This window comes from Polypterus senegalus, chromosome 9 (assembly GCF_016835505.1).
Source record: "Polypterus senegalus isolate Bchr_013 chromosome 9, ASM1683550v1, whole genome shotgun sequence".
In the NCBI taxonomy this organism is placed as follows: domain Eukaryota; kingdom Metazoa; phylum Chordata; class Cladistia; order Polypteriformes; family Polypteridae; genus Polypterus; species Polypterus senegalus.
Genome location: NC_053162.1, coordinates 47324359 through 47339764, shown reverse-complemented (window position 1 = coordinate 47339764; position 15406 = coordinate 47324359). Strand labels below are relative to the sequence as shown.

The following is a 15406-nucleotide window of genomic DNA, read 5'->3' as shown; positions in this document are numbered from 1 at the left end:
CTTGCAGGTATTTCTCAGAGTACTCTGGCTTCCTTCCACACCCAGTGACACATGTTAGGTTTAATCTGGCGAGTGAATGTAGGTATGTATGGCCTTCTTTTGGATTTCTCACACATCTAGCCTTTAGAAATACCTTGCATATGCACAATTTTATATGACCACACATTCCATGCTCTATTTGATTCCACACTTTCAACTTTAAGTTTCAGGACAACTGTAATTATTATAGTACTGCTCTATCAATGAGCCGCAAAGCTGCGCACCTTACTGGTTGTAACAGAAGTTGGATACTTTAATACAGATTGAGTTAGTGGCTCATGACCTTGCTGATCCTTTGCCATTTAGCTGCTGGGTGGTTGTCAGTTTTCTAGAACATTCAGTAGTACTGTAGTGCTGTTTCCCCACACATTATTAAAGTGAACACAGCCAGCAGTGTGGTTTTCACTTACCATTTCACTTGCATCACTGAAAGTTTCATTATAATATCAAACTCTGTCACATTTTGCACTTCTGTTTGTTTCCTTGTGTTAATAAAATCTAAAACAACTATTTGTCGAGACATTGTTCACAAGGCTTAACCTAACAGTAGTTCACAAACAATTCTTTATGAACGACTCTTTCCAGTGAATCACATGAATCTATTTAGTAGAGCTTAACAGGAGTGCTAAGCAACTTCAGAGAGATACTAGCCTCCTGTTAATGTCAAATGTTTTGAGTAGCTGTTACTGGCAACATTTTGTCAATCTTATTTTCTAAACCTTGTTATGCAAATACATCCATATATGCACTTTCCAAATACTTTTTTAGGAGTTAAGCAAACATCTCTAGTGAAAAAGTTAACACTGTTGATTTTGCTGTGTAAGTTTATAATCAACTAACATTTTAATTAAGGGAAATCCATATGAAATGGTGCACATACAGTACAGACTAATTTTCATTTGAAGAAAAATAAATTTTAAAAACCTAAGTTATAGGGCACTATAACTCTTTGACTGCAAAGAGAACCGTAGCGCGTATGAGAAAATGAGGGCAACCATTAAGAAGGATATCAGAGAGGCTAAAAGACAGTTGGAGAGGAATATAGCAGATAAGGCGAAAGAAGACCCCAAGAGATTCTTTCAGTATTTTAGTAGTAAAAGAACAGTTAAGAGGAGGTCAAGTTCATCAGGAATAGTAAAGGGGAATTAAAAGATACAGACAATGAAATAGCAGATGCCCTAAACTTACATTTTTCTGAGGTGTTTGCAAGTGAACAAGTGGATAACCTCTGAGTGGTAACAGGGACTACTAAGGAGGTACTGAGGGATTTGGAAATTGTAGAGGGAGTAGTGCTGCTCAGATTAAATAAGATGAAATCAAACAAATCACCAGGACCAGATAATATTTACTCTTGACTTCTTAAGGAGGCTAGTGAGTGTGTATATGAACCCTTGACACATATTTTTAGGAAGTCGCTGTGCACTGGAGAGATTCTGAAGGACTGCAAAATGGCAAATATCATCCCATTATATAAAAGGGTGACAGGGCAGATCCAAGCAACTATAGGCCAGTAAGCTTAACAAGCATCACAGGGAAAATTAATGGAAGAAATTATTAAGGATAAGATTGAGCAACACATGACAAGGACAGGAGTTATTCTGAACAGTCAGCATGGGTTCAGAAGAGGGAGGTCGTGTTTTACTAACATGTTGGAATTCTATGAGGAGGCAACAAAAGGATACGATCAAAGTGGAGCTTATGATATTATTTATCTGGACTTTCAGAAAGCATTTGATAAGGTGCCACATGAGAGGTTGGGCATCAAGTTAAAAGAAGTGGGAGTTCAGGGTGATGTTTTTAGATGGGTGCAGAATTGGCTCAGACACAGGAAGCAGAGGGTGATGGTGCGAGGAACCTCATCAGAACTGGCCGATGTTAAGAGTGGTGACCACAAGGGTCAGTGCTAGGGCCACTGCTATTTTTAATATATATAAATGATTTAGATAGGAATATAAGTAACAAGCTGGTTAAGTTTGCAGATGATACCAAGATAGGTGGATTAGCAGATAATTTGGAATCCGTTATATCATTACAGAAGGACTTGGATAGCATACAGGCTTGGGCAGATTTGTGGCAGATGAAATTTAATGTCAGTAAATGTAAAGTATTACACATAGGAAGTAAAAATATTAGGTTTGAATACACAATGGGCGGTCAGAAAATCGAGAGTACACCTTATGAGAAGGATTTAGGAGTCATAGTGGACTCAAAGCTATCAACTTCCAAACAGTGTTCAGAAGCCATTAAGAAGGCTAACAGAATGTTAGGTTATATAGCACGATCTGTGGAGTACAAGTCCAAGGAGGTTCTGCTCAACCTTTATAATGCACTGGTGAGGCCTCATCTTGAGTACTGTGTGCAGTTTTGGTCTCCAGGCTACAAAAGGACATAGCAGCACTAGAAAAGGTCCAGAGAAGAGCGACTAGGCTGATTCCAGGTCTACAGGGGTTGAATTATGAGGAAAGATTAAAAGAGCTGAGCCTTTACAGTTTAAGCAAAAGAAGATTAAGAGGTGATATGATTGAAGTGTTTAAAATTATGAAGGGAATTAGTACAGTGGATCGAGACTTGTATTTTAAAATGAGCTCATCAAGAACATGGGGACACAGTTGGAAACTTGTTAAGGGTAAATTTCGCACAAACATTAGGAAGTTTTTCTTTACACAAAGAACGATAGACACTTGGAATAAGCTACCAAGTAGTGTGGTAGACAGTAAGACGTTAGGGACTTTCAAAACTCGACTTGATGTTTTCTTGGAGGAAGCAAGTGGATAGGACTGGCGAGCTTTGTTGGGCTGAATGGCCTGTTCTCGTCTAGATTGTTCTAATTCTAATTCTAATTCTAATTTTGTGGGTGGACCCAGGCCCAATACTGGTGCTGCCACCGATTGAGCCTTACATTAGCTGAGTTTGATTTGAGCACTGAGTCAGCAACAGTGTGAGCCTGAACTCCATGTTCAAATAGAAACTTCAGTACCAGCTGCAGTGGAGCTTATAAACAGTGCAGTGGCACAATCTCCATTCTGGTATGGATAAAGAGAGGTGTCCTTCTAAAACTAGAAATCATTGGTTAGCGCTGGTGATTACCACATAGTGCTCAAATGCAAATTCATATGTCCATTTAATATAATGTGTTTTTTCCTCTTCAGGGTGTCAAGAGGGGAGGTCTACCTTAGAAGTAACATGCATAAGGCAGAGACAACCCCCTTATATAATGCCAGACCATGGCAGGGCACAAAATTGGCATTCATCCATCCATCCATTATCTAACCTGCTATATCCTAACTACAGGGTCACGGGGGTCTGCTGGAGCCAATCGCAGCCTACACAGGGCGCAAGGCACGAAACAAACCCCGGGCAGGGTGCCAGCCCACCGCAGGAGTTGGCATTCACATGGTGCTCATTTACAGGTGGCTATCATTGTAACAGTCTTTGGAATGTCTGAAGAAATCCAAGCCCTGAGTGGAAATAAAATCAGTGTCAGATGATGCAACCCCTTCAAATAAATATGTTTTTGGGTAAATTGCTTCTTATGTTTCAAAATAAACAACATTAAACTGAAAGGAAACCTGAAGTGAAATAGTTCAAAATCTTTCATAACATTCTATAATATAACAGAAGAAGTGTGCCGTGGTCATTGCAGTCTGGCTCTCCAGAAAACTCCTCCATGAATACAGTAAACATATACTGTATATATATATATATATATATAAACTGCTCAAAAAAATTAAAGGAACACTTTGAAAACACATCAGATCTCAATGGGATAAAGAAATCCTCCTGGATATCTATACTAATATAGACTGGGTAATGTGTTAGGAACGAAAGGATGCCACATCGTTTGATGGAAATGAAAATGATCAACCTACAGAGCCCTGAATTCAAAGACGCCCCAAAAATCAGAGTGAAAAAATTATGTGGCAGGCTAGTCCATTTTGCCAAAATTTAATTGCAGCAACTCAAAATTGTACGCAGCACTTTTTATGGCCCCTGTGTTCTTGTATACATGCCTGACAACATTGGTGCATGCTTCTAATGAGATGACAGATGGTGTTGTGGGGGATCTCCTCCCAGATCTGGACCAGGGCATCACTGAGCTCCTGAACAGTCTGAGGTGCAACCTGGTGGCATTGGATGGACCAAAACATTATGTCCCAGAGGTGTTCTATTGGATTTAGGTCAGGAAAGTGTGCTGGCCAGTCAATGGTATCAATTCCTTCATCCTCCAGGAACTGCCTGCATACTCTCACCACATGAGGGCAGGAATTGTCGTGCACCAGGAGCCACTGTACCAGCATAGGGTCTGACAATGGGTCCAAGGATTTCATCCTGATACCTAATGGCAGCCAAGGTGCCTTTGTCAAGCCTGTAGCGGTCTGTGTGACCCTCCATGGATATGCCTCCCCAGACAATCATTAACCCACCACCAAACTGCTCATGCTGAATGATGTTACAGGCAGCATAATGTTCTCCATGGCTTCTCCAGACCCTTTCACTTCTGTCACGTGCTCAGGGTGAACCTGCTCTCATCTGTAAAAAGCACAGGGCCCCAGTGGTGCATCTGCCAATTCTGGTATTCTATGGCGAATGCCAATCGGGCTGCATGCTGCTGGGCAGTGAGCTCAGGGCTCCTCCTTGCCCAAAGGAGCAGATACTGGTCCTGCTGATGGGTTATGGACCTTCTATGGCCCTCTCCAGCTCTCCTAGAGTAACTGCTTGTCTCCCAGAATCTCCTCCATGCCCTTGAGACTGTGCAGGAGACACAGCAAACCTTCTGGCAATGACACGTATTGATGTGCCATCCTGGAGAAGTTGGACTACCTGTGCAACCTCTGTAGGGTCCAGGTATCTCCTCATGCTACCAGTAGTGACACTGACTGTAGCCAAATGCAAAACTAGTGAAGAAACAGTCAGAAAAGATGAGGAGGGAAAAATGTCAGTGGCCTCCACCTGTTAAGCCATTCCTGTTTTGGGGGTCATCTCATTGTTGCCCCTCTAGTGCATCTGTTGTTAATTTCATTAACACCACAGCAGCTGAAACTGATTAATAACCCCCTCTGCTACTTAACTGACCAGATTAATATCCCATAAGTTTCATTGACTTTATGCTATACTCTGATTAAAAAGTGTTCCTTTAATTCTTTTGAGCAGTATATATATATATATATATATATATATATATATATATATAAAATCACATTCACAGAGAGAGGAGCTTGGCCAAATAAAGGAAAGGCTTTGAAATTCTTGGAGCATTGCAGGAAACAGTGCTTATAGTCCTTTGACAGGCTGAAATAAATTAAGTTGCAAGAATAATTATCCAGCCATCTTGTCTGGCTTTTTAAATTAGTATACGCCTGGCTGTTTCTTTAGTGGTACCTCTAGCCCTCCTCAAAATCCAATTAATTGTGTTCGCTTCATTGCCTTCTGTTCATATTTTTGCTTTTATGGGTATTTAACATTATCTTTCTTTTCCAGCATAGTCAATTCTCAGTTCTGACTCCTACTCATCTTCTTATCTTTATGGCCTCTCAAGCAGCAGTCACATCAGTTTGATTCTTTTGCACTTTAGATTTCTGTACTTTTGCTTCCATGCCTGAGATAACCTATGGATATACTGTAGAAGATGCTTCTGTGCCACTGTCCAATTGAACAGGAGGAGAAAAAAAATCAGCGAATTCCTGTTGTGACCACAAAACATTTGATAAGAGCCTTCAGGATTTAATCCAAGAAATAAAACGTGGCACAAAGCAAACTCTGAACATCCCTGTCCATTTCTCTCTAAACTGCTTTTCCTCTATTTACTGCATTGTACTTAATAACAATTTGAATAATTAATTACATTTACATTGCACTTTTCTAGCCAATCAAAATACTTTACATAGTGAGTGGGGAGCCACTTCAACCACCACTAATATGTAACGTTCACCTGGATGATGCGACAGCAGCCATTCTTGTGTCAGTACGCTCACCACACATAAGGGGACCGTTAGTGTTAATGACATTAATCATTAACAAGTAAAACATGTTTCATTATAATAATTCTGTACTAAAAAACTACACCGGCATCTAGTGAGACCATTAGAATTTTCAGTTATCCCAGGACATGGCCATGCCACCCACTCCTCCTACTATGGTACCTTTTAACATTTTTTTTTCTTCTAATTTCAAAGAATTAAAAACATTTTTGAAAGAGAAAAGGAGTTCATTGAGCTCTGTGCCACTTGATAGTTGGTTTCAGGCCCTTTATGTGTGAAAATGTTTTCCAGTTTAACTGCAAGTCCCACTCAAAAATAACACTCACTATGTAGATGAAAGAATTCTAGTGGATTAACCTTTATCATTACCTCAGAGAATTTTTAAAGATCTGGAGTAAGTCATCACATTGCCTTGTCTGAATACATGATGTTGGTGTAAGGAATAACATAAAATGAACACTCATTATGTCAAAAGTGCACAGACCATCTGTAGCACACTATAAACATAAGGGTGAAAGTGAAAAATGTGAAATTTTGAATTCTGCTTTTCTCTTGTCTTTCAGGCGCCTCTGCCTAAATAGTGATTTTTCCGTTTTACCCTTTCTCTGACTCTCAGACTTCACTATTACACCTCCTTTTATTTAATGTATTTATAATAGCTCTTTTTAATTTGCCTCATCCAGATGTGCACATTTACTGTGGTTTGTGCTCCCAAGTGTCCTTAACAAGGCAGTTTGCCAACACCTTGGCTTTTCCCTCTCAGAGGCTGATGTCGAGAGACCACGCTGAACATAAGCTTTGGTATGTCTGGCCATCACAGCCAGAGCAGAGGGCATGACACAGGCTGAAGGATTTATTTAAATAATATACATTCTTTCATAAATTAGTACTACCGTTGCCTTATCTTCTTTGTTCAGTTCAGGGTTGATGACTAATGCCATCCATCCTTTTTCCAACCCACTGAATCCAAACACAGGGGTCTGCTGGAGCCAATCCCAGGGCACAAAGTAGAAACCAATCCCGGGCAGGGTGCCAACCCACCGCAGGACACACACAAACACACACTAGGGCCAATTTAGAATCACCAATCCACCTAACTGGCATGTCTTTGGACTGTGGGAGGAAACCGGAGCGCCCAGAGGAAACCCACGCAGACGACAAACTCCACGCAGGGAGGACCCGGGAAGCGAACCTGGGTCTCCTAACTGCGAGGCAGCAGCGCTAATACTGCACCACCGTGCTGCTCCTTTGGACTAAATCTGAATCACCAATTAACATAACACAAGTGTTTTTTGGCATATTTCAAAAAGCCAACATGCCTGAAGAAAAACTTACCAACAGTGCCTGGGCCAGGATTCAGACCAGAGGAATGAAGCTGTGAGGCAGTGGTTATACCCACTGCACCACCACCTAATGTCATAAATGTCCAGTATAAATTAATTTAAGTCTTGCACAGTAGAACAGTGTTTATTGCTGCTGCCTCACAGCTCCAGTGATCTAGTTTGAATCATGCCACAGTTCATGTCTTCATTGAGAGTGGATATTCTTCCCATGGGCTTCTTCACACAATCTAAAGAAATGCATGTCAAATTAAATTGGCCTGCAATGAGCACTGTGCCTATCTGTATAACTATGCCCTGGTAAGTTATCTTGGGTTGGTATCAGCACCGTACCAAAAATGTAAAGCACCCTCTGGCAGGTGTTTTGTATCTTTGATGGAATGCCTCTGTAAAAATACATGAACTAAACCTGGACGCTATATTTCTGACATGTTGGACCAAAAACACCAGAGGTTTAGTGTTCAGTCCAATGTATGGATTTGCAGTTTTCTCAATACCTGCTAGCAGGGTCCCAGATTGCATAGCTTACCTGGACTGAGAGGTCTGCTCATCAATGGCATCCACAGCACTCTCCACAGAATTCAGCAGTGACTGAATCTGATTGGCAGTCTCTTTTAACAAGAAGCGTGTCACAAACTGGTCCACATTGGTGCCTCGCTCATAAACCTGGAAAACAAGTAACAACAACAGAGATTGGAAGCATTTGCCAATAAATTAAAAAAAAAATGCAAGTAAGGTGATAAACCCAAGGAACAAATATTACACAGTATTTTAAAGCCATGCAAATGACTTTGAAAAGTCTGGTAGCCCACAAAGGGAGGAAATGCCTGGGAAACTCAGAGAAGCCTGATAAGAGTCCTAGAGAGGCAGAGAACTATGGGTATTCCAGGTGAAAATGGCTACTCTGATCTAAGTAAATGTATTTTCTACTTTGCACATCATCAGAGCAGAATTTCTTAACTACAGAAGGTCAAACTTACAGCAATTGGCATGATTTTACAACTTTCAGTGACATAATGGCCCAGTAGGACACTAAGAAGAAGCTGGCCAGTCTGCATAATTCATGTGATTTGTTAGTCAAATATAATCCATCCATCCATTCATCTTTTAAACACACTTATCTAGAGCAGGGTGGTGGGGCAGCAGGAGCCTATTCCAGCACAAATTGGATGCAAGGCAGGAATAATGCCTGGACAGGATGCCAACCATCTGTGGGCAGACATACACACACACACACACACCCACACACACAAGGCCCAGTTTAGTATCACCAATCCACTTAACCTACATATCTGGACTGTGGAAGGAGACCAGATCATCTGGAATAAATCCACATGGACAATGGGAGAACATGCAAGAGAGCAGCAGTACCACTTATAAGAGCCATTTTCTTAGTTCTTTAAGATTTATGAATATTTTACTAGATGAGAATGCATAATCTATGGGAAGTTCCTATAACCCCCGTAAATAGAATTGCATTGGTATATTCTTGCCATTTCTAATAGCTTTGAGTAAACAATATTCTTCAGTTAGTGACAGCCTTGCCATGAGTAAGGTGTGGAAGGCATAAGTTTTTAAACCATGAAAACCGGCCTACGGGTCTTTTGAGTGTGTAGAGTAAATATATAAGAAAACAGCACTTATTAAAGTGTTGAACCGTATGCTTAAGGCATACAGAAGAAGAAATTAAGAACCTTTAAGTATAGAAAGAAGAAGTAAAGAACTTTTAAGTATAGAAATAACTAAAGTTTCTCGAGAAAGGCTAAGTTTATAGAAGATACATTGTTTCTTTTTTTTGCCTTTTATTCTACATGTGTAACTATTTTTTCTTTTATTCTTTTGTGGATTATTTGCTTTTAACTTTCACTAAATATTTTAAAAACAAACTTTTGGACTTGACAACGCCTTACGTCGCGGCAGCTACACCACTCTTTAACTGTGCTGCCCCAGTCGAATATCGTGTTACGCATCCATCCATGAGAACCCTAAATACAAAGAGGACTGTTTCATTTATGTTAGGTAGAATGTCCTGAGGGGACTGGGTGGTCTCGTGGCCTGGAACCCCTGCAGATTTAATTTTTTTCTCCAGCCGTCTGGAGTTTTTTTTTTGTTTTTTCCGTCCTCCCTGGCCATCGGACCTTACTCTTTTTCTATGTTAACTAATGTTGTCTTATTTTAATTTCTTATTTCGTCTTTTATTTTTCTTCATTATGTAAAGCACTTTGAGCTACTTTTTTGTATGAAAATGTGCTATATAAATAAATGTTGTTGTTGTTATTGTTACACAAAACTCTTCAGAAATTAAAGTACAATTCAACATTTAATATCAAATGAATTTACCTGAAAATGCAACATTCAATATGAAATAAATTTACACAAAAATTCAAAAGAAGAACATGAGGGCTGTCAATATCCCCTTCGCTTCATCAAAATTCCAAAGAATGTTCTAAATATAAAGGGTTAGAAAAGAAAAATGAAGAAGCATGTGGTGGTTTAGTAGTTTGCATGTTGAGCACATTGCAATTCAAGTGATGTGAAACTGGCATTGATGTCCTATTGTTATTGGTTGTGTGACTAACTGTAGTTCAAATATCTTAAATGTAACATTTTTGAAAAAAAGTACCAAATGAAGAGTTAAAATCTCTGTTGAAATCTCAAGGTAAAATCATTGGCTGCTTCAGACCGTGATGGAGAGGGCGTCTTGAACTTTGCTGATGAAGTGAAAGTGTCAGAGAAATGCTGAATCAATACAGTTAACAGATAATGAAGCTGTGAGGTTGGTTTTAGTGCGACATACTTGAAATAGCGAGTACATACGGGTATTTGTGAAATCTGTGCTTACAGAATGATACTTATGTAATCCTATGCTTCTTTTATTCATTTCCAGATAAATCAAGTTTGCATATTTTTCTTCATTTTATGATTAACTAACTTCAAGTAGCAGGATGGCACCTGACTAACTTGTATTGGGGATCTTTTTTGTTTTCAAGAGTGGCTGTCAGATGAGTAAAATACATAAGCTGATGTAATTCCCCTTAAGGTAAATTTAGAACAGTAAATTAAGTTACACGGGATGTTTCTTGGTTTTCAAAGGGAGATTTTGAAATGTCAAAAATTTGTATAGCTTGCTCTATTTGCAACATTTCATTGAATATGGAACTTTTCCAGCAAATTTCCTTGAAGAATAAGTGTGATACTTCAACAAAACTGGTCTACTTGGAGCCATGTTGTTTCAAACAAACAGAAAGAAGGTCAGATAGACATACATGGTGACTACAATAGCAGCATGGAGAAGGAATATGAGCAAATGCACTGTAGGTGGAAAACGGGCATTTAAGCCGGGAAGGAGGATGTGTTAAATGGAAGGACAGATAGGATGGCTGGTTGGACAAGGAAATAACTCTACACTCATCCGGACTAATATGTTGGATGGAGAGTTAGGAGAGGTTCCATCCCCCATATGCCAAGTAGCAGTGGTCCTCGTATGGGAATCCAGCTGGAATTCCCACAAGGGTTCTTGAGAAATAGAGTACGGAAGGGCAGCCCTGGGGATCAAGAGAGGGTGCTGTTGGGTGAGGCCCTCCCTATTTTTCTTATGACCTGGAAGTACTCTCTGGAAGATGTGACATGGCACTAGAACCATTCCTGGGTCAGGCATTAAAGGAAGCCCGCTGCCACACATGGACGAGTCAGAGTCAGAAGGGAGCAGGTGACATTTGGCAGAGGAGAGAAGGAGGAAGAATTGTGGTTTACTGTTATTCGTGGCTTATTACTAGAGAGGTGATTGTAGAAAGTGCATTGGTAGAATTAAAAACCTTTTATTGTATTTGTATAGTGTGTGCTGTATTACTGTGTCTGTGGTTTGGGGCTCTCCGGCACCCCCTTTGTGGGCATAACACACAAGACTAATATGGGGAATGCTAATCCTGTTTGGAAGGATTAAACATTTTGGTGATTAATGCAGCAAAATAAGGCCAGGAATAAATCATCTAAAAAAACAGATTTTGCTAACAGCTATAGAGAAGATACCCTGTCTTCTGGGTACAAGAATTTGAGACCTCTTCTTAATGGTGGTCATACTATAAGCTACTCCCTCTGTGTGACACTCAGTTAACTGAAGTGGGATTAATGCCATCTCAATCAGTCTATTTTTTATTCCTAATACTTTGCTTATACATAAAACTTCCTTTAGTGTCAGTTGTGCCATCTGTTAGAATGAAAAATGCAATATATTTTATTATCACATGCAAGTAATGCCTTGGAATGAGTATGTTGAAAGCAACTCCATTGAGTGGGTACTCTGTGTGTAACGCTAGTAGGTGTTCAGGGTTGATATCCTAGGTATTATGGATAGCAGTTACACTCTGTTGGAAACGACACCCCAGGCACAGATATAACAGGGGCCCATGGATAGCAAAAAAATAAGAACATGTTATTTGGCTGATAAAATATTGACAAGGACACCCTTCACACTGTGCTTCCACCAAATGCAATCAAACATTGAGACTGGTGTCCAAAAAGCCTGTAAAGATGTCCTGTTTGACAAACGGTGTAGCGAGTGTCACCATTTGTTAAAAGTTTTTTTAATCCAAAGCCAGCAAGTTTTTATTTTCTTTTATGTGTTTGAATGCTAAATCTCTCAGTAATGCCATTCCTTTCTTAGGCACTTCTCAATGTGCATTGCTTTTTTAATTGTGAAAAAGTGGAAATATGACGTGATACACCTCACTGTCTGGCAACACGTCAGGGAAGTAGACACAGGATGCCAGCTCTCATTGCTAATTATGGATGTAGAATGATGAGTGAATGATAAGAAATAAAATTAGCAAAATAACAGGACAGAACCAGGATGTCAAAATTAATTAACAACATCTTCCTGAAAGACTGTAACATAACTCCTCACTCATTTAGACACTAAAGCTATGTCCGTGCACTACCATGAGTTTTTCAATGAAATCGATCTCTGCTCACATCTCTCTGTCGTTTTCATTATCATTTACAAAGTAGGCCAAAAACGCATGACAGTGCCCTTCACCTGTGCTGGACACGTCTCATGTTAGCGGCAAACTCATTGGAGGGACCCTTGTGAAAATCAAGATTCCTATTTGCAACAACAACAACGTTTATTTCTAGAGCACATTTTCATACAAATGATGTAGCTCAAAGTGCTTTACAGGATGAAGAAAGAGAAGAAGAGCAAAATACATTAAAAAATACAATTAGGCAAAACTAATTAACATAGAATGAAAGTAAAGTCCAATGGCCAAGGAGAACAGAAAAAACAAAAAAACTCCTGACGGCTGGAAAAAAAAATAAAATCTGCAGGGGGTCACACGTGTAGGACTCTGATACATGTTCACAGTGTAGAAGGAAGAAAGAAATTCTTTAAGGAGCCAGAGCGAATTGCCTCTGTATCACGTTAGTGCACTGATTACAGATGAACATTACAGTCTTCAGAGCTGACAATGGTCATCTTGTCATTAAATAAAAAACAAAGCAAATGTTATAGCAACACAAAAAAAAACAAATGTTTTGCGCTATGTTCATTCAAGAGATTATTGATTATAAGCAGTCCACAGCAATCTGTGCTGCATCTTGTACCAAATAAAATTTGTAAAACCACATCAAGAAAGAAAGAAAGAAAGAAAGAAAGAAAGAAAGAAAGAAAGAAAGAACGTCTGTATCTCCGCTTTACTGTGTTGTACTTTTGTGCCTCTCTCTGGCCTGTAAAATTGTGAGCTCGGCTGCATTCTACACGTTTTCATTTCCTTAAGCGCATTGTTAATAATTTTACTGTGGAATGCACTTCTCCTTATTGAACAGATTATGTTTAATAAACGTGTATTAGAGGCTGTCAACTGAGTTATTTACAATCTGATCTTCACAGGGCTCTGAATTTTTCACTACAACAGTAACACTGCCGGCCACAGGATTTATTGCATAACTGTAGCTACCAATAAGGAATTTCTTTTTAGGCATGTATGCAGCATTCAGACTTTACAAAACATAATTTGATGGTAGGTAGCACAAAAAGTTCCATGCCAAGCAACTCTTTTATGTTTGCTATGGTGGAAAATGTTTATCTTCCATGAAGGATGACCAATCAGAGAATGCGTCATTGTAATGAGCAAGATCCAATCAGAGTATGGGACACAAAATAGACACATATGGAAGGGATGAAATTCCACTTGCTCCTTTAATCAAATACTGTAGAGTGTCAAACATTGGGTAGGAGAGAAAGGCTTATAGATACCAAGATACCATTTTACACTCGGTTATGATCAAAGCAGCGTCATAAAGTAAGAATGGGTGTAGAGAATCCGCTATTGTCCTTATCAGGTTCTTCTTGGTTTGCAGGAGACCTTGGTAGCATAGCAGACTGAGTCCTCGATGTGTGGGAAGGCACACAGAGATGGTCACCCCAGTTTGTGGACTACTTTCCTATTGTATTTTATTTCTTTTATAATACAACAGTGGAAAAGCAGCACTGAGTTACCCAAGAACACTTCATATTTTCTTCTACACTGTTTTTTTACCACCAATTGCTCCTCCCTCAAATAAGTTCAATAAACTTTATTTAAACTTCTCGACATGAACTCGTGCTTACAATAAAGGTGTCAAGGGAGAAAGAATGACATCGTAGGAGCCAAGTCAACGGGATGACTGAGAGACTTCACAGGTTCATATGAATTAAGCCACCCTAAACAGCCTATTGGAGTTTACAACTTTGTAATTTCCTTAAAATAATTCTGCATTAGAGTAGAAGCCAGACTAGTGGAACAAGTCGTGAGGTAATTTAATTGTTGAGTGTAGTTGCTAGCAGTAACATGATGATCTTCCTTCAGTTTATACTCCTTCATGTAGAAGTAAAGAGGCAGGCTCCTATGGTGGGGCTTGTTATTTTTGTTGGAAAGAAGTTTTGACTGCCTCTGAGTTTTGAAGATCAGGGTGCTGTCCAGTTCAACTTTATTTAATCAAGCTTTATTTTATACAGCCCCTTTTAGTTTGTGAAACATCACATGGATCTTTGGGAGATAAGCTGGGATAAAGGGTCACGCTTCACAAATTGAACATCTCAGCTTTAGCCTTTAGGAAGAGTGCAGATGGAGGAGATGGGAAACACAACTTTCAGTCACTGGAGCTGTTGAATGCACACATCTTGAAGTGCTCAGCTGTTGGAAGTTAGCAGACATACCTGTGAGCTGCTGGCACAGAAACAATTAGTGGACATGTCCATGGTATCTGTGCACTCCAGAATGATGGGAATGTAAAGACAGTTATGTGGGAACATTAGGCCAAGCTGATGAGTCCTGTATTTATGTGGTGTAAAGAACATTTGGAGCAGGAGAAAGCCAAATCTGAAGGAGGGCTTATAACAGTGATAAAAGCTGAATTCACCAAGAAAACAACTGAGGAACAGGAACTGAAAATCTGGACAAAACAACAATCTGGTAAGAATGTTGTTTTTAGATAATGTTCACTGTCACCTTATCTAGTGTGCATGACACAATTCGCATGTGCGTATCTTCCGTATCACCATTTCTCCCTTTGGTCAGCACTGCTGTCAGAAATCTGGCCTGGCACCCCCTCAAAGCACCCAGTTTCCTTCCTTCATACATTTTCCAGGATTTTTCATCTTTGCTTTTAATTGATGCACACTTCACTCCTTAAGGCCATTAAAGTGACTGGAAGACGTACAGGGACACAAGTCAGAAAGAAAACAGAAAAATGCTGACAAGGTGCCTTAACACTGTGGTTTACAGCAAGCCTTGCTCTTTAATTCAACCGTATTTAAAGCTGCAGATTTATTAGCCTTTTCATTTTTTTTCCATGAGAGAAACCTTGTGGGAAAGTTTAGGCTTATGCAGTGTTGCACCTTCACTTTGCAATGCAGATAAGTACCGCAGTGCTGATCGAAAAGTCATCCCCAGGTCAGCAAGCTGCATTTGGCCTCAGCAGGCTTTGCACCACTAAAGTGGTTAAAGAGAACTAAGCTGAAACTTTATTTCCTACATAGGCTCTCAGTTGCAGAGTTTGGGGAGGAGCTGT

The 15406-nt window shown here is 39.7% G+C and overlaps 1 protein-coding gene across 2 annotated transcripts in view; it reads right to left on the bottom strand.

Moving 5' to 3' along the window:
* Window positions 1-15406, bottom strand: part of necab2 (N-terminal EF-hand calcium binding protein 2) — a 428558-nt gene that overhangs the window by 108978 nt on the left and 304174 nt on the right. For both annotated transcript variants that reach the window (XM_039763074.1, XM_039763073.1), the window contains exon 6: window positions 7887-8023. In XM_039763074.1, coding sequence (XP_039619008.1) covers window positions 7887-8023 — 137 coding nt within the window. The remainder of the gene's footprint in view (window positions 1-7886; window positions 8024-15406) is intronic.